At 37.4% G+C, this 23,808-nt stretch overlaps 1 protein-coding gene across 1 annotated transcript in view; it reads right to left on the minus strand.

The window, feature by feature from the left end:
• Positions 1 to 7,590: 7,590 nt before the first annotated feature.
• LOC131199363 (uncharacterized) overlaps positions 7,591 to 23,808 on the minus strand; it is a 170,337-nt gene continuing 154,119 nt past the window's right edge. Inside the window, exons 11-18 of the mRNA XM_058185068.1 lie at positions 21,337 to 21,450; positions 20,531 to 20,636; positions 17,377 to 17,467; positions 16,128 to 16,263; positions 15,401 to 15,466; positions 12,487 to 12,658; positions 11,405 to 11,545; positions 7,591 to 7,903 (exon numbers count right to left, since the gene is read on the minus strand). Of these exons, the coding sequence (XP_058041051.1) occupies positions 7,857 to 7,903; positions 11,405 to 11,545; positions 12,487 to 12,658; positions 15,401 to 15,466; positions 16,128 to 16,263; positions 17,377 to 17,467; positions 20,531 to 20,636; positions 21,337 to 21,450 (873 nt within the window). The 3' untranslated portion in view covers positions 7,591 to 7,856. The remainder of the gene's footprint in view (positions 7,904 to 11,404; positions 11,546 to 12,486; positions 12,659 to 15,400; positions 15,467 to 16,127; positions 16,264 to 17,376; positions 17,468 to 20,530; positions 20,637 to 21,336; positions 21,451 to 23,808) is intronic.

Raw genomic sequence — 23,808 nt, forward strand, 5'->3', positions numbered from 1 at the left:
CTTAAAAGCTTTTAGGAGTAACTGAAAATTCAGGCAGTACAGTAGTTGTGAAAATTAAGTCATATGTATTATACAGTCCAGCTGGATTGAAAACCTGAAGGGAGAGCCAAATGGAGTTGGACTTTCTGCAAACCTTAAAAGAAGCAGGATAGCGCCCTCTGGTGGAATGATTGCTGTAGGTGAAAACTGGCAGAGAAATGAATGGAAATGCACTTCAAATAGATGTACGTGCTTTTGATGAATATACACAACTCTCACTATCCATAAAAGGTTTTTTGGGATCTTGACACATTTGAAACCATTTTCTAGATGGTCAGGGAATAAGTATTCATAACCGTATTCTCAAATTTCTATCTAAAATGTTACTCATTCATTTTCTCAAGATACCAACAATGTACATAGTAAACAATTCTTCTTTTGTACTAGAATAATTGTTCTTCTTTTGTACATCTACAACTGTAGTGTGGATTTATCAATTAATTTTCTGAAATAATTTGTAAAAAAACAAATTGTAGCTGGATGGATTTTGGCCACAATAGTTGCACTGTGGAAGAAAAAATAGGGACTCAGACTGGCCAATAGTCAAATTTGCAATAAAAGCTTGTAGTTACACCATTGACCTAGGGGTCATCTTCACATCCTTCTTACTCTAGCACAAAGTTACCCAGCTGTTTTTAAAAGGATATGTCTTTGTAAACCTTGGTCTTACCCACAGCTGAAGCAGTTTAAAGTTGTCTAACTGTTCCAGTTTAAATAGTTTTTCCCCTCTTCTAACAAAATAGTTTCTTCAGTTCAGATAATCTATAATGCTTCCTTGATGTTGTGGTTTATTTATTTAATTCAATTTAGTCATTACCTGGCTCTGAGCTGCTCATAATATAGTACTATGAAAATAATACACAATTATCTGACCATTAAAAAAATCTAATAGTTCAGAAACTGAGAACTGTGGCTTCTGGTTGAACTTCTGGCACTTTTGGTGTGAGATCTGCAACCTCTTCAGGTCCATTCCAAGCTCTCCCTGTTGGGGGCTTCATTAGAAGCCATAGCCACCTTGGAGGGGTGATGAAGCAAAAGGGGACCACCTTGCGGGTCAAGGGGAGCTGCATCTCCCCTCCCACACTCGGAAAACCCCCTCATCTGAAGAATAGGAGCAGCAGCAGTCAAAATGGCTGCCATGAAGCCGGGGAACAGCCAGAACCATAAGTTTGTGCAGGAGTAGAGAAATGCGTAATGGTGTGTCGTCTGGGTAAGAAAAGATTTACAGCTGAGGTTTGACCCCACCAAAAATTTAAAAGGAATACCTTTTAGAACAATTTGCTACAGTTATGCAACTATTGTGGAATAAAGCATATTGGAAATTTTAAAAAGTAACTATCTGTGTTTAAAAAGAAAATTACCGTATATACTCGAGTATAAGCCGAGTTTTTCAGCACGTTTTTTGTGCTGAAAAACGTCCCCTCGGCTTATACTCGAGTATATACGGCTTATACTCGAGTTTTTTTTCTTCTTCTTTTTTTCACATTATACCGGATGGTGCAAACTTGGCGGGCTTTTGCATTAGCGCGGGGAAGCCCTGCCGGTGCAGTGAGAGGGCGGGGCGGGGGAGCCGCCAGCCTTCTCGGCTAAGGGAGGGAGGGTTTCCCTGACCGGTAGCTGCCTCATTTCCCTCCCTCGGCTTATACTCGAGTCCCCAGTTTACCCCAGTTTTTTGGGGTAAAATTGGGGACCTCGGCTTATACTCGGATCGGCTTATATTCGAGTATATACGGTAAGTGGGAAATGGAATCCCCAAAATAAAAGACATAATATTAAGAATGCATATTAAGATGCTGGAACTATAAACCTACCTTTTCTTCAAACAACGGAGCTATAAGATAAACTAAGCAAGAGAAATAAACTGGGTGTGTCAAAATAAAAGTAAAACAGCAGCAGAGTCACAATAAAAGCAGAGAGGAAATAAAGTGAAGTAAAAAGTGCCATCTGCTGATGATAGTAATTTTTTGTGACTTGGGAGCAAATATTGAAATGGAGGGAAATAACTGCTGAACAACATATATTTACTTTCTAACCACTGGAAACTGGAATATTAAAAAAAGGAATTGGTGTCTGGACCCCTAAATACTATTGAATATACAAAAACTACTTGAGGAATGAAGGATCCCTGAAGTAACTAACTGATTTGATTGGACATTGATGAGACATTTAAATTTGATTAGGAGGTCTGGTTTCTGAATGGATGATTGAGGAGACCTAAACGAAATGGAGTTAATAACTCAAAATAACAAAGACATTAAGGACCTTATCCTGGAATTGCACAAAGACATGATGGAAATATTGAATCGTATAGATAGAAGACTGGAAAACTGTATACAAGAGATGAAGAGCAAAGATCAGGACAAGAAGGAAAAAACTGAATTATCAACTGGAATAGAAGAAGAATTAGAACTGAGAAACCAGTAAACAGACGGTAACAAGGAGGAGACACTTAAAATTAATAAGAATTGAGGAATTAAAACAGAGGGAAAACACTTTAAAAGATTTAAAAAAGGAATGGAAGGAACAAGAAGAGGCTTGGGGGGGATTTAAAACAGAAAGTTCTCAAACAATGGAGAAAGACAGGCAAGGAAGAAAAATTAAATTATGGATTCAGGATATAAACCTCAAAGTAGATTGAATAAAAAACTTAAGAGGAAAACAGGGAAGACAAGTTTAAAAAAAGGTAGGATTAAAGGAAGGAATGTGGATAAGAGATAATGGTTAAGGAGAAAAAGAGTTAAAGATATGTCATGATTATATGGTAATAATTGTATTAATATTAGAATGATATGGTTGAATGATGGTATTATTAAAAGTGTTGTGGCTCCAGCCCCCTCCCCCCTCCCCCGGGCCTGGCCCCTGCCAGAGAATAGAATAGAATAGAATAGAATTTTTTTTTATTGGCCAAGTGTGATTGGACACACAAGGAATTTGTCTTGGTGCATATGCTCTCAGTGTACATAAAAGAAAAGATACGTTCATCAAGGTACAACATTTACAACACAATTGATGATCAATATATCAATATAAATCATAAGGATTGCCAGCAACAAGTTATAGTCATACAGTCATAAGTGGAAAGAGATTGGTGATGGGAACTATGAAACGATTAATAGTAGTGCAGATTCAGTAAATAGTCTGACAGTGTTGAGGGAATTAGTTGTTTAGCAGAGTGATGGCGTTCGGGGAAAAAACTGTTCTTGTGTCTAGTTGTTCTGGTGTGCAGTGCTCTATAGCGTCATTTTGAGGGTAGGAGTTGAAACAGTTTATGTCCAGGATGCGAGGGATCTGCAAATATTTTCACGGCCCTCTTCTTGATTCGTGCAGTATACAGGTCCTCAATGGAAGGCAAGTTGGTAGCAATTATTTTTTCTGCAGCTCTAATTATCCTCTGAAGTCTGTGTTTTTCTTGTTGGGTTGCAGAACCAAACCAGACAGTTATAGAGGTGCAAATGACAGACTCAATAATTCCTCTGTAGAATTGGATCAGCAGCTCCTTGGGCAGAATGACTCAGAGAGTGAGGGGAAGGGCCATCAGGGCTCCTTTCTGCAGGGCCGGCTTCCCTGGCTCAGCTCCAGGAGCCAGAGGCAGGCCAGGTGGAAGAAATAATAAGGCCTCTGTCTCCTGTATCTCCCCCCCCCCCGGGGCAATGCTCCCAGATCCAGCTGAGGACAATCAGTCCTGGTTGGACCCTAGGTTTCATAGACAGGAGAGGCGGGAACAACAGAAGCAGGGGTGGGGCAGGCCTAGGAAGCGCTGAGTCTCGGAGCCACACCTCACAGGGTATAAAAGCAGCAGGGGCTGCTATACTACTCCGTGGCGAACAAATCAACTGCTTAGAGAGAACTTGAGCTGAAGTACTGTTTGTTCCTGGTTTCCTGGTTGACTCGCCAGCATCAAGAAAAGATAACAGAGAAACTTGGCAGACGCTCGCTAGTTTGCTGCCAGAGCTGATAGCTGCTGTGGACTGAATTGCCGGCTAATTAAGTCATCACTCGTGCCTCCCGGACTGAGATTGGGGGGGGGCAGAACATCAAGTGTATAAAATATTATGTAGGTAAAGTGACAGTAGATATATTTACGTGTATTAAATAAATTTTAAAATATACAGAAAGGAAGAGTTAGAGAATGGGAATATGAATGATAAAACAGAATATCATGTCTTTGAATATAATAATATGGAGGGGGGAAGAAAAAATATTAGTGGAAGTTTAGAATGGAAGGGTGTAAAGCAATGTATCACAAAGCCAAATAAGTTAGGAACAGAAGTATGAAAAATAGACACAAAGAATGAAAATAGTGGTAAGCTTGAAATGTGAAATTGTAAGAAACTGATATTTAGACGGTATGCTGTTTGATTAATGAAGTGATGTTAGTATTAAAAGAATAATATTGCAGTTGCATGTGTGTGTGTGTGTGTGTGTGTGTGTGTGTGTGTGTGTGTGTGTGCATGTATGTGACTAGAATGATGATGTGTATAAGAGGCAGGGAGAGATGGAGAACTAGAGAGTTACAAATGAAATAAGGGAATATCACATGTATACACTCCCAAGATTCAGTTTTTTAATAAATGTAATTGTTGAATAAAAGCGTTGTCTAGGAAATGCAGGTAAGTTTGAAATTTGCTTCCATTTTCATTTTCCCAATGTTTTAATATAATGGCAGTATAACAGTCTTGGGTGACATCTAGTGGGTTTAATTAAAAACAACATCTGCTGATTTAAAGAAGAAAATTCATTTGCAATCACACAAAACGGAAGAGGTGCTTTTCATAGTACAGGTGAGTTTATTTATGCTAGCCTACCAAGTGTATAATCGACTGGGAAACTTATATTTCCTACAAATGCACAAATAATTGTCCTATTTATTGCTATATATTGAATGGGATGCATGTGTCATGTCCCTGTCAGAATGCTGCTGTTCTGAGCCAACCACTGAAATGGACCATGGAGTGCCAGGCGGCATTTGAAAACCTCAAACTGCTCTTCTATGCTGAACCAGTGGTAAAACACCCAGGCATTTCCTGGAGGGAAGTAAAATCCCTTTTTTCATAAAATCCATACCATTAGGTATGGACTGATCACAAAAACCTGGAAATCCTGAAAACCCCTTGAAAACTCTCTCCTAAATAGGTGCAATGGGTCCAATACTTTCGGTGCTTCAACTTTACCTTACACTACTTACCAGGAGTAAAAAAAATTCCTGGCTGATGCTTTGTTAAGAACGCCTCAGTACAACAGCTCTGAAGTAAAAGTAGTCAAACCTATGCTCCCATCACACCAGCTGGCAGCCCAAGTGACCATGATACCACAGGGAAAAGAAAAACCCCTGTGGATGGGGGCCACATCAGCTGCTTTTAAGGTTGCTCTAAAGGATGACATCTGGTTTAATACCCATAAAAATTCAGGATGAACTGTCTTGGGGTAGGGGCCAAGCTGTATGTGCCTGCCAGTCAAGGACTTAAAATTATGCAAACGTTCCACGACGCCAAACAGGCAGGACACTTCTGGTTTATAAGAACGTTACACCTCATAAAGAGACAATTTTGGTGGCTTTCCCTCAAAAAGGACATTGGAAGCTATGTCCCCAACTGTCAATTTGTGCTTCAGTCAAGCGAAGGCAAGGGAAGACACCAGCCTCCTCCAAACTGTAGCTGAGCCTTCAGCACCCTGGACAAATATTTCTATGGACCTTATCGCAGAACTGAAAGCTCAGGGAACACAGTTATTTGGGTCTTAATGGACTTTTTCTCTAAACAGCTCCACTTTATCCCTTGCCAAAATATTTCCATGGCTAAACGACTGGCAAAGATGTTCCTACACCACACCTATCAATTACATGGTGCACCAAAGCAAATAATTTCTGGCAGTGGAATTCAATTCACTTCCAAATTTTGGAGACCCTTTTTGGACTTACTTGGTACTGAACAAGGATTACGTTCCAGCCACCTTCTTCAAATTAACTGTGGAACCAAATGATTCAACTCAGTTCTGGAACAGTACCTGAGATCTTTATCAACTGTCAACAAGACAACTGGACCAACCTGCTGTTTTCTGAGGTTGCCTATAACACAGTGCACAGTAGCACTGGTTTCACTCCATTCCAAGTAGTTAATTTAAACTTCCAATGCCTGAATTGCCAGTAAAAGATCCTGTAATTCCATCATGGATTACTCAACTACAAAACACCTGTCCCATTGTACGAAAGGCTCTTGCTGAAGCTAGGAATGCTTACAAAGTCCAGGCTGATTTTTAAAAAGGGGATTGAATCTAAGGAGTTTAAAACAGGGGATCGTGTATATTTGTCCACATGATTTGTACAATCCTTACAACCCTCTAAAAAATTAGGCCCTAAATTTATAGGCCCCTTCACCATCAAACGCATCATAAATCCAATTACAATAGAACTGGAATTACCAAAGTCGCAAGGAAGAGTCCACCCTGTTTTTCACTGCAGCTTATTAAAACCTAAAAACATGTTTCCTTTTATGATAGTGGGGAAACAACATTTTGAAATTAAGGAGATCCTTGACTCATGCATATACAGGGGAAAGGTTCAGTACTAAGTAGCATGGACGGATTTCCCTAGTTCCCAAAATGAGTGGGTTGATAAATGTCATGTCAAAGCCCCTAAATTACTTAAACACCTTCATGGTCAATATCCCGACAAAAAACATGATTGTAATCTTTCTTTGCTTCCCTTTCTCTTCCCGTTTTTCTCTTCCAGGTGTGGATCTCCTTCTTTTAAGGGGGGCAGCATGGTATTTGTTTCTGAAAACCAGTATTTAGCCTTCTTCTCCCAAGACATCAATATTGATCTAAATATGAAATTCAAATCATCATTACAGAATTCAAACAATAGCTATATTGGGTAGGATAATTGGTAGGAAAGACATTCAAAAGCCTAATAAATCCAATCATAATTTCGTACTCTTAAATATTACTGAAGCTGGCTATAACTAAAATATAATTCACTTTTTGGATCTTTCTCTATAACTGGCTACAAAATTGGCTATTTTGTGTTTTTAGGATGTACGCTGTCCAAAGTCACTTGTTGCATTGGGCACATTACCTGTTTTGGATTAAGGGTTGCCTGTAAGGCCTGTGGAATATGTTGGGAACATTTATGTGACTGGAGTAAGGCAGAATGTTGATATAGCCAAGAAGATATCTTGGTTTTTGTTCCCATGCTCATTTCCCTCCAGTCTGTGTATCATCTTCCAACCATTTTAAACCATTGGTTGAAGTTGGCTATGTTTAATTTTAATTCCCTTAGAATCATAATTAGCAGAAGAGTTTGGCTTGGAATTGTACAAACTCTCTTGGAGGGATATGCAGAAAATTGAACAGAATTTGTTTGCAATTGTATTGGACCAGAAGGAAAAGGACAGAAAGTTTAAAAAATGTAATATTATTTAGGAGAAAAAAACAAGTCAGTATAATTTAGTCAATGTAAATTTTATTGATTCTTTAAACTATGCATAACAAACTTTATACAAGTGTTGAAAATTATTCAGAAAAAATAGTGTTTAATTTTTTTGGTGGAGTGGACAGGGAGGGAAGAAAAGGGGCAGGAATGAGTAAAGATAGAAGTGGAAACCTTACCTCAGATAAAAAAGAAACTAGTCTGTTGCTTCAAACATTAAGCAAGCAAACCAACTAAGAAACTAAAGAAATAAAAGTCATATACTCAGCAAAATTAACCAATTATTTCAGTGAGCGAGTTCAATAAGTGTTCAAATTCTCAATTAATGAACTTTAATGTGACTGAATTAAAACTAATTTCTTTCCATATTTTTGTAATTTATGTATGTCCATTATTCTTGGAATTCAGATTCTTTTGTATCTTCTTCCTTTTCTTCAGCTATGGTTTTGGAGGAAAAAAGAACAAATAACATTAAAAATGCAACATTGTTATTTATGAACTCTCAGTTTTATAAGCAGTTGTTCAAACCAAAGAATCTGAAAACAGTTCCTTGGGTGTCTTAAATTAAAATCATAGACAATGTTACAAAATGGGAAAGAAAGAATGGAGGAAAATAGGTTTAAAAATGCTAAGAAACTATTGGAGAAAGCAGGAATATGAAGATTAAATACAGGTTATTAATAAAAAAAATGGTGTACAATCATACAATTGTAAGGTTTTTTTAAAGGTTTAGTATCATCCATTATTGGTAAATATTTGACTTTGCAGTTTGCTATATTCTATACTATGATTCGGGAACAGACAGGCTAATTCTTACATCCCCATTCAAAAACAATACAGTTTTGAACTACATAAACAGAGTCATCAAGTAGGGGAGAGGTAGGAAGAAGAAGCAAAAATCCAAGATGGCAGGCACAACCATGTAGTCTTGCCCTTGGCCTAACTGCCGTTTCTTCACCTTCTTCCTTTTTTTTTTTTTTTTTTTTGTACACAACAAAAAGCTTCCCAAGATAGTGATTCTTAATTCAAGTACATTGGACTAGAACCATTTTGAAAAAACACAGCACTTTCTGTAAATAGTTGCCAGACTTTCTAAGTTGCTTTCCATTAGCATTGTCTTGTGTACAGTTTTTCACCAAGAAGAAAGATGGGAACATGTTGTATCTTTGGCCTTCCATAATTAATGATTGGTGGAGGAGAAGTAATAGGAAAAAGAGGGAACAGGAGCAATTAAAGTCTATCAACTGAAGAGGCAATGATGTTAAAGCTGCCTGCTGGCACATCAAAACTGATGCAGAATACAGCTGCATGGGTATTAGAGGGTATTGGATAAATACCACTACTTTGCGAGTTGCATTGGCTGTCAGTGTTTTGGGGTATAATTCTAGGTGCTGGTTATCACCTTTAAAGTCCTTCATAGTTTGGGACCAAATTACTTCAGGTATTGTCTTCTCCTAGTTATTTCTACCAATCCAGTTTGGTCAGACAAATAGGGCATATTTCTAGGGCATACAAATAGGGAAATAGAAATAGGGAAATAGGGAAATATTCTCCTTTCAGATATCAGGATGATTTGACTTAATACCCAAGTTACGACACTTTACTTAGTGACCATTCAAAGTTACGACCTAGTACTTACAAGTACTTACGACCCAGTCTTGAAGTTACCCCCAAGTACTTACGACCCAGTCTTGAATTTACAAATGTTGCTGTGCCACAACTGTTATTCACACTTATGAACGATGGCAGAGGCGCTGCAACATTCACCCTGCCTATTCCGCCCCTCCTACCCTGACCAGGCTTTCACAGGCACTCTGCCCTGTGGAGACTCATTTACTTTGGAAAGATCTCCTTTCTGCAGCAGTTTCTTTGCCTGTTTCATTGCTTTTTACAACAGCTTCCCAAAGTGTTTGGAAACCAATGGCACACTTTTAGGTAGCTGATTTCACTGCCTAAAAGTGTGTCATCAGCTTCTAAACCAGCGGTTCTCAACCTGTGGGTCGGGACCCCGTTGGGGGTCGAATGACGATTTGCCAGGAGTCGCCTAAGACCATCAGAAATATGGGAAGTATACTTGCGAGTTGAAGAATCGCGCTCCAATGGTTGACTTCACAAGCCAGCTGCAGGCTCTTCAAATCGCTAGCCGAATTCGGCTTCAGGCGGGATCAATTAAAAAAGAGAGAAATCTTTGCTCTGATGTCTCCCTCTCAAGCCAGCTGCAATCACTCCCAATCGCTAGCCTAATCTGGCTTCAGGCGCGATAAACTTAATAGGGGAGGAGTCTCTGCTTTAATGCCTCTGTCCTCAAGGCAATCGCAAGCAGTTCAGATCGCTAGCCAATATGGCTTGAGGCGCGATAAATTCAAAACGAAAATAATTTTACGGTTGGGGGTCACCACATCGTGGGGAATTGTATTAAAGGGGTCGCCACATCATGGGGAATTGTATTAAAGGGGTCGCAGCACTATAAAGGTTGAGAACCACTGTTCTAAACACTGTGTGGGCTGAGATTGGAAGCTTCTGAGAGTCGTGATCTCATGTAGCAGAGAGACTGGAGAGGAGACAGCTCGCTAGATCTTTGCAAGCTAAGTGAACCTGGCAGGATGTGAGGGGGGGGGAGTAAGTGTGGGAAGCATGAGGTATTTCAGTGAGTCAGTGGTCTTAAGCAGGTGGCCTGTTCCATCACTAGCCCCTCCCTCATAGCCTTCCCTACCCTGATATACCTCGTATGCAGCTGCGATTAGCAACAGTGTGGGCAAAAGCAGGGAGTGTTTGCAGTCAAGTTACGTGATTCACTCCTATGAATCCTCAAGTTACGAATGTAATTGGCAGGCTCCCTTACATTCGTAACCCAAGGACTACCTGTATTGGTTTTTCATAAGTCCATGAAGACTTGGTTCTGTGCCCAAACCTAGAGGTTCTAAGACAGCAAGAGTGTTCTGCCATTTCCACAAAGCTACGAAAAATCTTAGCTGTCTGTATCATGTTCAAGCATTTTAAGTCACCAGCTGGGTAACTTTAAGTCAATCATTCTCTCTCAGCCCAACTCATCTCACAGGATTGTCATCGTGAGAAAAATAGGAAGAGAAAGGAGTATTATATATATTTGCCATCTTGAGTTATTTATAAAAATAATAAAGGTGAAAAAATATTTTTAAAACACACAAAAAAGCTATAATGTGTGAAGATCACTGTACAAAGACAGTGTAGTATGCAGAAGTGGCCTTTGCATTCATTTTGTCTCTTGGTTTTTTCTCTCTCTCTTAGATATTGCTCGCTCATAGTGGATTATCCCTAATTTTTTGCTTTCAACATGAAAATATGCTAATAAGAGATTCCTCTTCCTGACAGAAAGACTAATTCCCATTGCCAGCAGTCCTGGACAGGCAAGTGAAAGGGAAACCTATTGTGGTCCTATCTTAGACTAAACATTGTACTGTAGATCATTTAATCAAAAAGCAGGAGATAAATTGTATAAATACTTAAGCAGCAGAAGTCCCTTTTGAATAACCAGCTTACTTATTCACTGTGTGTTTTATTTTTTTATTTTTGTCACACAGTATATATAAGCATGAGCATGAAATAATTATACAATATATAAGCATATATATGAGTATGAGTATGTAATAACTATATTAATTGGATATAACAAAAGGAAACAATAGGACAGGAACGGTAGGCACGATTGTGCTCTTATACACGCCCCTTACAGACCTCTTAGGAATGGGGTGAGGTCAATGGTAGATAGTTTTTTGGTTGAAGCTTTGGGGATTTTGGGAAGAGACCACAGAGTCAGGTAGTGTATTCCAAGCAGTAACATTGTTACTGAAGTCAGATTGGAGCTGTTAACATTAATCTTAAATCTATTGTGTGCTCGTGTATTGTTGCAATCAAAGCTGAAGTAGTAGTAGTAGAAGTTTCCTCTCCCTTTCCCCTCACCCTGATCTGCTTGGTCATCTTTAGCTGCCTCCTCTTCTTCCTCCATATCTTTTGGTGAAGAGACTGCTTCAGTGGCCTCTCCTGCTTCTGCAGCAGCCTCAGCACTTTCTGAGGGTCCTTCAGCAGCACTTTCCTCACCAGCTGAAATAAAGGTATGGAGAAGGGAAGGAAAAATTAAAAGAGCAAGTAATATAATTCCATACTATTTCTTTTAATTAATAATTGATGACACAAGATTCTCCTTATAAACAGATGACAAAAATCTTTTTCCTTGTAAGACTAATATGGCAATAGAAATTCCTAACACCGAGGAAGAAAAGCAATTGATTAAAACAATGCAAAAGCATTAAGAAAAAAGGGTAGTCTTGCTTTTTTCTTCTCCCACTGCCATCAAAATTCATAAAAAGATCTCACTGAAGGGGCAGATTTTCAAAAGATGTAATTTCAAGAATAAAACGTTCTAAAATTCAGGCATTATCACCATATGAGTATAAAATAACATATACAGTATCAATCCAGCAATATACAGCAGAGCCTCTTGTGATTCTCTTAATGCTCAAGTAGTTCTTTAAAGCATCAGTTTGACATCTTGATCTTCAACTAGTGTCTTACATGTCATTGTTAAAAACTTGAACATAGTTTGGTGGTTAACTACTTGTTTTGTTGGTTGACTACCAGTACACCTGCTTCAACAGAGGTAAAATATCCATAGCCAAGTATCTCCTATCAACAACTTTGCTTTCACATTCTACACCAATGGCAGTTTCCAGATTTAATGTAAGGTTAACTCCACATAGATCACATTACAATAATCTACGCTATACATAAGGTCTCTGAACAACTATAACTAAACACTACCTATCTAAAATAATTGGTATGCTAGCAAAAACTGATAGTAACTACTCCTTAAAGGTAATACAGATTGCTGGCAATACGAACAATGGCAGTGATGACTCTGGATTCTCCCTAACAATATATCTTTCTGGGTGTGTGCAAAACTTTGATCTATCAAGTTGGCATCCCCTGAAATAAATGAACATTCATGGATGCACAAAAGATTGCTCATACGTCAAAACACAAACCTGCAGGAACTCCAGGTTCCTCAGCTAATGGACCTTCTGCAGCTGCTGGAGTTGCTTTTGGAGGAGGTGGTTCTTCAGGTACCCATAGTGTTAGGGTGGTAATTTTTGTTGCTTTCCATTTTGGAGTCACTGGTATCAAAACTTCTTCCTCCTCCTCCTCTTCTGTTTTTTCCTAAGGAGAGATGAATATTCAGGACAATAATAGAAATGAAAAAGGGAAACAGTCTATTTGTGATAAAAGCTTTTCGTAAGAGTTTATGAAGACCCATGCATAACAGACTTCATGCATTTTAGCAACTCTCAACAATGCACAGAGCCAGATATTTCTCTAAATCTAGATTAATAAAACATGTTCCTCATGGGTGCTGTTTAAAATTGTCTAAAAACATCTGATAGGTTTTCAGAATGTTACAGCTTAATTATTGGTTAGGATCAAAGGTAAGAAGCATATTACAAAGGGATGCTATCTGCTGGTCAATTTTTGATCGTAACACAAAAACAGAACAAAAAAAAATGTCACAAACAGTTTTGGACCTACCAGAAGCACCATCCTCTTCACTGCTTCATTATTAGGAGTATTCAAACAGACTATTTTCTTTATCTCACCAATTCCTGGTTTGTGTTTGATTCAAAAGTATTCTATATTTAAACATTGGAGCTATTTGCTGGGAGAGTTTTGTCTAAAGCTATATTTATGACTTGTCACTTCTATTTAGTGACAATTCTTGCTTTGACTAATTGGTTTGAAATATTTGTTTTACTTTGCTACATTATGTTAAGTTAATTAATCAGATGCCATTTTTTAATCTGTGCATTGCTTCTATGATTTCAATATCCTTAAAATGATGCTGAAGAATCCAGACTCCATTCTGGAAATACTTACGAATAAACCCTATACTAGGTGCTTCAACAACAACAACAAAAGGGTAATGACTGAATCCTGGAATTTTCTTATACTTTTGATGGTTCAAGAATATTTCCCCTTGAAACAGCTAGGTGCGTGGAGAATTAAAGGAGGATCACATGACAAAGCATGTGCTGTGACACAAACTGTATCCCTTAAATATGTAAGTGTTGCTAGATATATTTGCCATGCAGTATTTCATGAAATTTCTTTTAAGAAACCTATTGGCCATCCCATCTGCCATTGATTTGTCTTTCTGTACAACAAAGCCCCACTTCTGTTGCACAGTCCCTAAAATTCACCTTAATCCATCACTGTGTTTCATTCAATCTGTAAACCCTGGGAAGTAAAGTATTTTCTCTACCAACATAAATTGCAAACATAATGTCTGCTATAAATAAAAGTGAACCATCATATTAAAACAAAAACAAGCAAACAAACAAAAACTTGTTAAAATAACTGTTTAGGATCTGTCGAGGTTATAATGCCAATTAATACACCAAAAGAATTTTTACCCCACATTGCTTTCTAACTTAAGTCACATGCAAGCAAAACATGCAGAATCATTTTATTTCAAAGCCAAATGGCACCTCTTCTGAAAAGGCAGAGGTTTCAATGGCTAATTGTTTCTCATAATTCTGAGTAGAAGGCATTTCTTTGTTACTCCTTCTTTTTCCTTGGTTTGCACGGTACTGTATGAGCTAAGCAAATTACAAAAAGAATGAAATGAAATGTTATTTTTATTATGCAAAAGTTTAAAAGTTCAAAAGGATAAGATGTATAACAATCATGTGTGCTGAAAGCTAGGTATGCTTGCTCTACATTTATTTATTGATTTGATTGATTGATTGATTGATTGATTGATTGATTGATTGATTGATTTCTATAGCTGCCCATCTCAGCAACAACTTTAGGCAGCTCACAATTCAAAAGCATATATTATAATTAAAATCTTAATAACAAAACAATAAAAACAGTAAAAACCATTAAAACAATAAAAACATTAAAACGTCAAATCTGAGTACGTACAAAGCAAGACATCTGGTCTCACATATTTTGTGATATGTCATGTCAATGGCTAGTAGCATTTCACTGCTTTGAACATAAGGCAGTTCTTTGCCATCTGTTCCACAAAATAACTTTTTGCATGGATTTTTATAGCAAATATTGAATGTCATAACTTGTTCAGATTTGCACTATAGGTAAGAGAATTGAGAAATCATAGATAAATAAATTCTGTATGGAATCAAGACACCAAAGAAAGGGAGGAGGAAGAATGAAAACTCTGATGTTAATTCCTTTGTACATATAGAAGCCCTATATTCAATAAAGATAGGGTTGCCTTTTTGCATACATGGCAATCTATTTTCAATAACTGCACAAAATTGTAAAACTGTTAGTTTTGATTTGGGCAAATCAAATGCATCACGGTGACAACAGGATCTTAAAATCTTGCTTTCATTAAATATACTTTAATTATAATTAATGCAACTACTAGGTCAGGGGTATCAAACTCGTGGCCCATGGGCCACATGCATCATGTGCTGGCCATGCCCACCTCTGATTTAGCGAAGGGAGAGAAAGTTGCGATACGTCAAGTGACGATGTGTCATACTGAGTTTGACACTCCTGCACTAGGTGATTCCACTGATCTTGCAAAGTTAGGGAAAAGTGAATATTGTACAGAAATCTCTTCTACCCTATTTGGCCAAGGTCAGTGTGGATTCAAGTCAAGTTCAAGTCAAGAAAAGGCAGGGAAGGGAAGGAAAACAAAAATCACTTTCTTTTCTAGAAAAAAACAAGCCAGATGGTTGAAGTGATCTTAGCATTGTTAATTCTCAAAAACCTTGCTTTGTTGCTTTAAAAAGTACATGTAAATTAAAATATAGTTTGTTGTAACAGTAATTACCTTATTATGTAACTATGACAGAATTGAATAAAGTAAAAATAAAAGTATAATTCTGAGCTTCCTGGTTGTTAATATGATTAACATAATCCAATAGCATTTACCTCCTGACAATATTCACCATGCTGCTCACATCCAATATCAAATATATACTTCCCAGGACCTAGTGGCTGTATAAACAAAGGAACTTATATTAGCAATTTGACAGTTTCATATTCTAAAAACACCAAATATTTCCACAATTATGCTGACCATACATGGCAGCTATCATCTTCAGGGTTGTAAAAGAATAAACAGTTTAGTTTCTAAAGAAAAAAAAATCAGAAAGGACTATATTCGGAAATCAGCAAGAAAACACTTCAACCTTGCAACGTCTATTGCTCCTGACTTGAAGATTCTTACTACTGTATTGTTCATGAACTCTACTTTCATTTTCATTTCATTTAATTTATATATTTTTTTCTATGTGTTCATTTATATACCATGCCTCTACTAAATTGAAGCCCCCAAACCTTATGCAACAATAAATGTGTTTTTTAATATGGTCTGGATTCTTTTGCTACAGCCATTATGAAATTTGTATGCAAATAAAACAAATACGTTCTTGCTAATCAAAATCTCTCTAAAGTTCCCTTAAAATAGTGATTGAAAAATACTTGTTCATCTAAGCGACTGTGCAAACACTGGAGTTTTTTGTACAAAATGAGCTTCTGGATACTAGAACTATCATTATTGAAATGGGGGCAAGATACAAAAGAAGCTGAAAGTCTTTTATTTTCCATGCTTAACGTACAGTTTTTCAGAAATCAATAGAATTTCTTCCATACATACATTTTTATTCACAAACTTTCCCTGGAATCTGTGGTTTAGGTGAACAAGTTCAGCAGCTCCTTCTTGTTGCCCATTTGCCCAAGTGCCGACATATTTAGAACCAGTTAAGGCGTAGAAATAAGTACCTTGCCCATGTCTAATGGAGAGGGGGGGGGGAAGAATTGCTTCGTATTAAGACAGAAGAAATTCTTATCCTTAATCCTGCATGCAATCTTTCTCAGGTTGTCAAGGAATTGATTAATTTAAATCAAGGCAAATTAAATACAGGTAGTTCTCGATTTACAACAGTTCACTTAGCGACCATTTGAAGTTATAATGGCACTGAAAAAAGTGACTTATGACCATTTTTCACACTTAAGACCATTGCAGCATTCCCATAGTCACATGATCAGAATTCAAACGCTTGGCAACTAACTCACATTTATGACAGTTGCAGTGTCCCTGGGTCACTTTTTGCAACCTTCTGACAAGCAAAGTCAATGGGGAAGCCTGATCCCCTTAACAACCATGTTACTAATTTAACAGGGTTTCAGTTAACAAATGTGCCAAGAAAAGTCATAAAATGGGGCAAAATTCACTTAACAAATTTCTCACTTAGCAACATAAATGTTGGACTCAATTGTGGTCGTAAATTGAGGACTACCTGTAATTGAGTGTTAGAAAAATCTGATTTAAATTAAATTACCTGCATTGAAATCTGTATGTGTTATATAGATACAGATATATCTTCAATAAGAATGCAAATCACTGGGTTGCTGCAACAAGTAATGTATATTGATTTTCAGCTAAAAAGCTGTCTTCCTTTCTTTACTATATTTATATGGCTGTCCAATAACACTGTTCTCTGGATGGCTAATAGTATAAAATAATACAAACTACCATCATAATCAAATCTAATCATTTTCAACACTAGTAGATAGTAAAGAAATGAAGATAACTAATAATAAATGTTAAATGAGATTTCTATGTCAAGAGTTGCTCAGGAAAAAACAATAAATATGTCAATGGTCCCTCTATTAAATTACATTATTAGGGCTGTAGAAAATGCACAACCCATACTAGTTGGAAAATCACTGAGAACATTTTCATCTGCTACAATCTATTAGTCTCACAATAAACAAAATAATTATACAGTCATAATCCCAAAAGATGATAGAAACTGTAGCTTAACATTTCTGGAGGAGAACACAGAACTACATTTATTATTTATATGAAGTAAAACAGAAATGTGAAACTAGAAGAAGCAAACCTATAATTATTGAACCACTCTCCAGTGTATGTGTCTCCATTTATATAAGAGTAAACTCCATTTCCATGCCTTTGGTCCTCCACCCAGTCTCCTGCAATGAATAGGCTTTATAAACCATAGTGCTTTGTCTTTAATTTGAATATCTATATTACTTTAAAGAAATGTGCACAGAATTTATGCAGTAATAAAAACAATCCAAATTTTATAATCATGATTGAGAGAGCAAGGTCACACTGAACTAAAAGAATCCTATAGAATGATATAAGAAAATAAAGATAATCAGAGTATTATTTATTTGTTTATCAAACTTCTTATGGCTATCTCCCCCATGAAGTGGCTCTTATCAACCTCAGAAGTTGTAATGGTATGTGGGATATAGGAAAACAGAGATGTAGCTAAGGGAACAGTCAGATAAAAGACAACTTAGCCTGCAGCAGAAATCTGGGTGAGGTCAGCGGTTCAGAATGGGACCCTCCCTAATTTCTTGGGCTGTAAAAGGGACAGGGAAGAAATGTACTTTCAGACTCGCAAGATTGAAGTCACACTTGTGAGACAGACCAGATAGGAAACACAACCAGATGAGCAAACTCTATCTTAGTGTAAGGCGGGGTAGTCAACCTTTTTATACCTACCACTCACTTTTGTACCTCTGTTAGAAGTAAAATTTTCTAACCACCCACCGGTTCCACAGTAATGCGCCGTGTATCATCGTCTGCGCGTGCCTCTCGCGCATCGTGGATTGGGTTGGGGGGGCACTGGCTCCCAGTTCTGTTTGTCTGTTACAGCTGGGTGGTTTGGGGGGAGATGCATGAGCTATTCTAGGACGAGGCTCTTTTGTGTGCGGTCACACTATAGCGCCATTTAGTTTCACTTATGTAACGTGAACTAAACTTATGCGCAGGCGATACAAATAGTATATTTTCAGAAATTTAAATTGTCATGGGGAATTTTATGAAAACCTAATGAAAATGTTTTTAAATGTATGAAAAATTTTTAAAAAGTCAATTAAATTTTTAAAAAAGAAAGTGCTTCAGTATTGGGCAAAGCCCCTACCGCCCACCATGAAAGCTGGAACACCCGCTAGTGGGTGGTAGGGACCAGGTTGACTACCACTGGTGTAAGGTTACATTCTGGGCTCTAAATACAATAGAACTCAAATTCCTCTGGCTAAAATAATATCTGTTAGAAAGCTATGGAATGTAATATTTTTTTTAAAAGATGTGATCCTTTTTCTATGCTAAATTGATTTTATGGGGAAACCTAACATTAAAAATTGGGGAAAAGATGGCAATATGGAAAAATTGGTTGAAAGTGGGGATTTTGACTTTGGATCAATTGATAGATGGCATGGATGACTTTTTAACATACACTGTACTAGAACAGAATAGAACAGAACAGAACAGAATAGAATAGAATTTTTTATTGGCCAAGTGTGATTGGACACACAAGGAATTTGTCTTGGTGCATGTGCTCTCAATGTACATAAAAGAAAAGATACCTTCATCAAGAATTCTAAGGTACAACACTTAATGATAGTCATAGGATACAAATAAGCAATCAGGAAACAATATCAATATAAATCATAAGGATACAAGCAACAAAATTACAGCCATACAGTCATAAGTGGAAGGAGATGGGTGGTGGGGACGATGAGAAGATTAATAGTAATGCAGACTTAGTAACTAGTTTGACAGTGTTGAGGGAATTTGTTTAGCAGAGTGATGGCGTTTGGGAAAAAATTGTTCTTGTGTCTAGTTGTTCTGGTGCGCAGTGCTTTATAGCATCGTTTTGAGGGTAGGAGTTGAAACAGTTTATGTCCAGGGTATGAGGGGTCTGTAAATATTTTCACAGCCCTCTTTTTGACTCATGCAGTATACAGGTCCTCAATGGAAGGCAGATTGATAGTAATTGTTTTTTCTGCAGTTCTAATTATCCTCCAAAGTCTGTGTCTGTCTTGGGTTGCATATTTACTACTAAAGCAAAAAATACTATTCATAAACCACTAAGGCCTGTCTCTGCAACTTCACCCCATTGTTGAGATCATCATTACAGATTGGGACACCATGAGTAACTGTTTCTAAAATATCTTGCATTTAAGAGAAGAACACATGATGATTGTCATCTGTAATTTGGCTGTTTTTTATTTAAAATATTTTTAAAATGCTTTCTAGATTCTTACTTTAGTACCGTGGCTGTCTCTCAGGCAATTACATAAGAAGATTGATAAGCAGTCTAAGAAAACGGGTCTTCCCTATAGAAGATACTCTGTGTGAATGTGGAGAAGAGCAACCCACCTTACATATGTTACAGTGCATGTGATGTCTTTCAACATGTATAGAGGAAAACCTCATGCTGGTGAGATAAAATGTTGTTGATGTGGCCCAATACTGGGCGAATGTTATTGAGTTTTAATCCTAATTCTAAAATGAGGAAAGAGTTGCTTTCTCAACTTTCTATTTTCTAGTCTAAAAGCAAGTCAAAAAGAGAAACTACTGAAGTGGTCTAACAGAATGGGAATATCAAAATTGATATAAGAAACACATGTATGAGCCAGGGAGTAAAACAATTAAGGAATTGTAAAAAAAAAAAAACCCTTTGTAAACAAATGTCTGTACAGAAATGTTTATGTATTAGAAATAAGCACAAATTATTTTAGTTGAAGTTATTTATTGTAACTATAAAAATTGTCATAATTTAGAGAAGAAAACTGTGTATATTTCTAGAACATTCCTGTCCCCTTTTCCCACCCTTTTATCACATTGTTGGCAAACTGTAACCAAAATATATTGTGGCTTTAGGGAATGTGCAAACCAGTGGTGGATTGCTACCGGTTCGCCCCAGTTTGGGTGAACTGATAGCAGCAGCAGCAGGAGGCTCTGCCCACCCACCCAGATGTCATCAAATATGCTCTGTGCATGCGCAGAAGTGGCACATGTGCATGCGAACCGAGTGCGCATGCGCAAGCAAACTGGTAGCAAAGGTAAGTGAAAACCACCACTGGTGCAAACTAAATCATAATGTGATCTATTTTCACATGCATATTAATTATACTTAAGTATATTTCCTTTACTTTAACAACATCATTAGCTACTAACATCTTCAAAAAATTTCTGTCTATGATGTGGCACTATTTGAATGAAGAAAACATAAATACCTTCATATTTAGATCCATCTGGATAAATAAATGTCCCATTGCCTTGTTTTTTATTTTCAAGGTATTCTCCAATGTACCTTGCACCATTTTTAAATCTGTATAGGCCCTGAAACATATACATGACAGAAATGCTTTATTGCAATGCTTATGCTTGGAAAATGGCCTAATACAAAACAAGTGAGACATACAGTAAAATATTATACAATAGACTGCCCCAGTCATGCCATTGTATTCCATCTCTTTTTGGGGATTTCAGCTGTATTCTAAGCTTATTGAGCATGCTCAGATCTTACTTGATTTTGGGATTCTTCTGTCTATAGGATCTTGGACAACCATTTGTCTGAAATGTTACAGAGTTTCCTGCTTGGGTAGTGGGATTGGACTAGAGGACCTGCAAGGTTACTTCTAATTCTATTATCTACAGGGGAAGTAAAAAAACAACAACCAAGATGGTAGACATGACAGCGTGATCAAAGCTTTATACATTCATCAACATCTAATGCACAAAAGGGCAGATTCAGTCATGTGACTACCCTTGACTACCATCAAGGCTTTTTGGCTCCCCCTAGCTCTGCAATTAAGGGACTTCCCTTCTAAAATTATTTTGTCGGTCTGCAAGCATAATCATTGGGAGTCAGGGGGTATACAATTGAATTTAGTAAGTAAGTAAGTAAGTAAGTAATAAACAAGCAAACTGTGAGTTTCCCTGAAGGAGCTTATCTCCTATTTTATGTTGGCTAAGAAAATGCAGTTATATTTTTTCATTTGTGTATATAATGAACAAATTGTTTCTAACTAAATCTTACCTTTCCATTTCTTTTACCATTTGCATATTCTCCCTCATAGGTATCTCCATTGGGTAATCTGGCTTTCCCATGTCCATGCCGTTCACCAGCCTCATTACGTCCACCTTCATATTCCTAGTTAAGTAACAATAATGACCATACTGTTTCTATGCTGCTGTTCAGATGCTCAACCATGAAGGCCTTGCTTCATGTTATCACATAAGAACTACCTTGCAGACAGAAGAAGCAGAGAGATACTGATTTTGAGCAAGGTCACCCAATAAGCTTCATTACCAAATGGGGATTTGAATTTGCATCTCCTTGATCACAGTCCAATATTTCAGCTACTATAGGATCACCAAAGTCATAACTTAGCTAGGCTTGATACATATACTAAACATTAATATACTTAGAGAATTAAAACGTTTCATAAGAATACACAAAGTTGCTTTATTGTGAGTTAGACCACTAGTTCAATACTACATTGTTATTAGACTGTAATGTTCAGTACTACACTGTTATTACACTGAAACAATGTTGGTATTTTTAAGATCTTGCAAGATCACACTTGCTTTTGTTGCCAAAAACACTATTCTTCCTCTCAAAATTTCCAGAGTTTCAAATAGAGATTGCTCCTATTGCTAGGAACTGAACAGTTAGAACAATTAATCAGTGGAACAATTTGCCTCCAGAAATTGTGAATGCTCCAACAGGGAAGTTTTTAAGAAGAGATTGGACAACTACTTGTCTGTAATGGTTTGTAATGGTAAGGGTTTCCTGCCTGAGCAGGTGGTTGGACTAGAAGACCTCCAAAGTTCCTTCCAATTCTCTAGTCCAGTCTAGTCTAGTCTAGTCTAGTCTAGTCTACTATTCTATTCTATTCTATTCTATTCTCTGTTCTGTTCTAACCCAAGACTTTCAAACATGCAGTTAATGTGTCCTGCAAGTAGAATACAGTTCTCCTTCCCATTTAAAAGCAATGTGAAGTATACATATCGGCTTCCTTATTTGAATCTTAAAAAAAATATGAAAAAATAATCAACTTGTTCCTTTTATTTTAATAGCACCTTTTAAAGAATTTGTTTCATAGAATTTTCTGTGGTTTAATATAATATTTTGGCAACTTGTTGCCACCCCCAATTTTGGAGTTTTAATTGTTTCTGCATTGGTTTATAATAAGCTTAATTTATGATTTATGATGACCTGTATTTGTCTTTTCCAAACGTCCTATCATAAAAAGAGAAGAGAAGAGAAGAGAAGAGAAGAGAAGAGAAGAGAAGAGAAGAGAATTTTTTATTGGCCCAGTGTGATTGGACACACAAGGAATTTGTCTTGGTGCATGTGCTCTCAGTGTACATAAAAGAAAAGATACCTTCATCAAGAATCATAAGGACAACACTTAATGATAGTCATAGGGTACAAATAAGCAATCAGGAAACAATATCAATATAAATGGTAAGGATACAAGAAACAAAGTTGCAGTCATACAATCATAAGTGGAAGGAGATGGGTGATGCGAACGATGAGAAGATTAATAGTAGTGCAGATTTAGTAAATAGTTTGACAGTGTTGAGAGAAAATAAGCATGAATCTAGTAGGAAAACATTCATCCTGGATAATATGAAACTGAAAAGTTGTCCAGCCATGTGGGCTTTACTCAGAGAAGCAGTTCCCGTGGGAGAGCCTCCTCGCGTTTACAACTTCTGGCTCAGTCAGTACTCCTGTACCCCGTTGTCATTTATAGCCAGCCCCTTCTCTTCATCTATCTCTCCCCCATCCCATCCCCATTCTCCACTGACCCCTAAATCATTCTCTGCCTCCTCTTCGATCTCTTCTGAGCCAAGATCCGACATGCTGCAGCCAGCTGTATCACCATGGAAACGGCGTTCCTGGTGGACACGCCCCCCTTCCCGGCGTCTAAGGAGGCGGAAACACCGGAGTAGAGTCGCCGCGGCAACCGGGCGGTGACGTTTTTTCCCCCCTCCCTTCCTTTCCTGTGTCAGTTACGCTGTTGTCTGATAGACAGCAGGAAAACGTTTGTCAGCGCAAATTACAGCTAAGCGTTGTCAAATTGTTTAGCGCGGTTTGTTCCTGCGCATGGCTGGGAACATCCCATTGCAGTTCCCCTGTCAGGAAGCGAGGAGTCTTCGATACCACGCCACTAAGGGCAATAGCTTATGTACAGCTGAGATTTCAGTGCAATTCCTAAAGTTTTTACTCAGTCCTAATTGTGTAAACAGGTCTTATTTTATTTTCTTGCTGTATTTAAGATTTCTGCCTCGGAATCGTTTAAACAACTGAGTGCAGACTCACAGGCTTACAAGCTTATCATTGTCCCATATTGACTCTGAATTAATACTTTAAAAATTCCAATAAAAGCATTTCATGCATATTTTCTAATTGTAGTCCTTCTAACAGCAAGTAAGGTAAGAATCATCATAGTGGCAAGTTTCTCTATCATTCATTATATTAAACCATAATGGCATGTGCTTG

This window comes from Ahaetulla prasina, chromosome 5 (genome assembly GCF_028640845.1).
Source record: "Ahaetulla prasina isolate Xishuangbanna chromosome 5, ASM2864084v1, whole genome shotgun sequence".
NCBI classification, from domain to species: domain Eukaryota; kingdom Metazoa; phylum Chordata; class Lepidosauria; order Squamata; family Colubridae; genus Ahaetulla; species Ahaetulla prasina.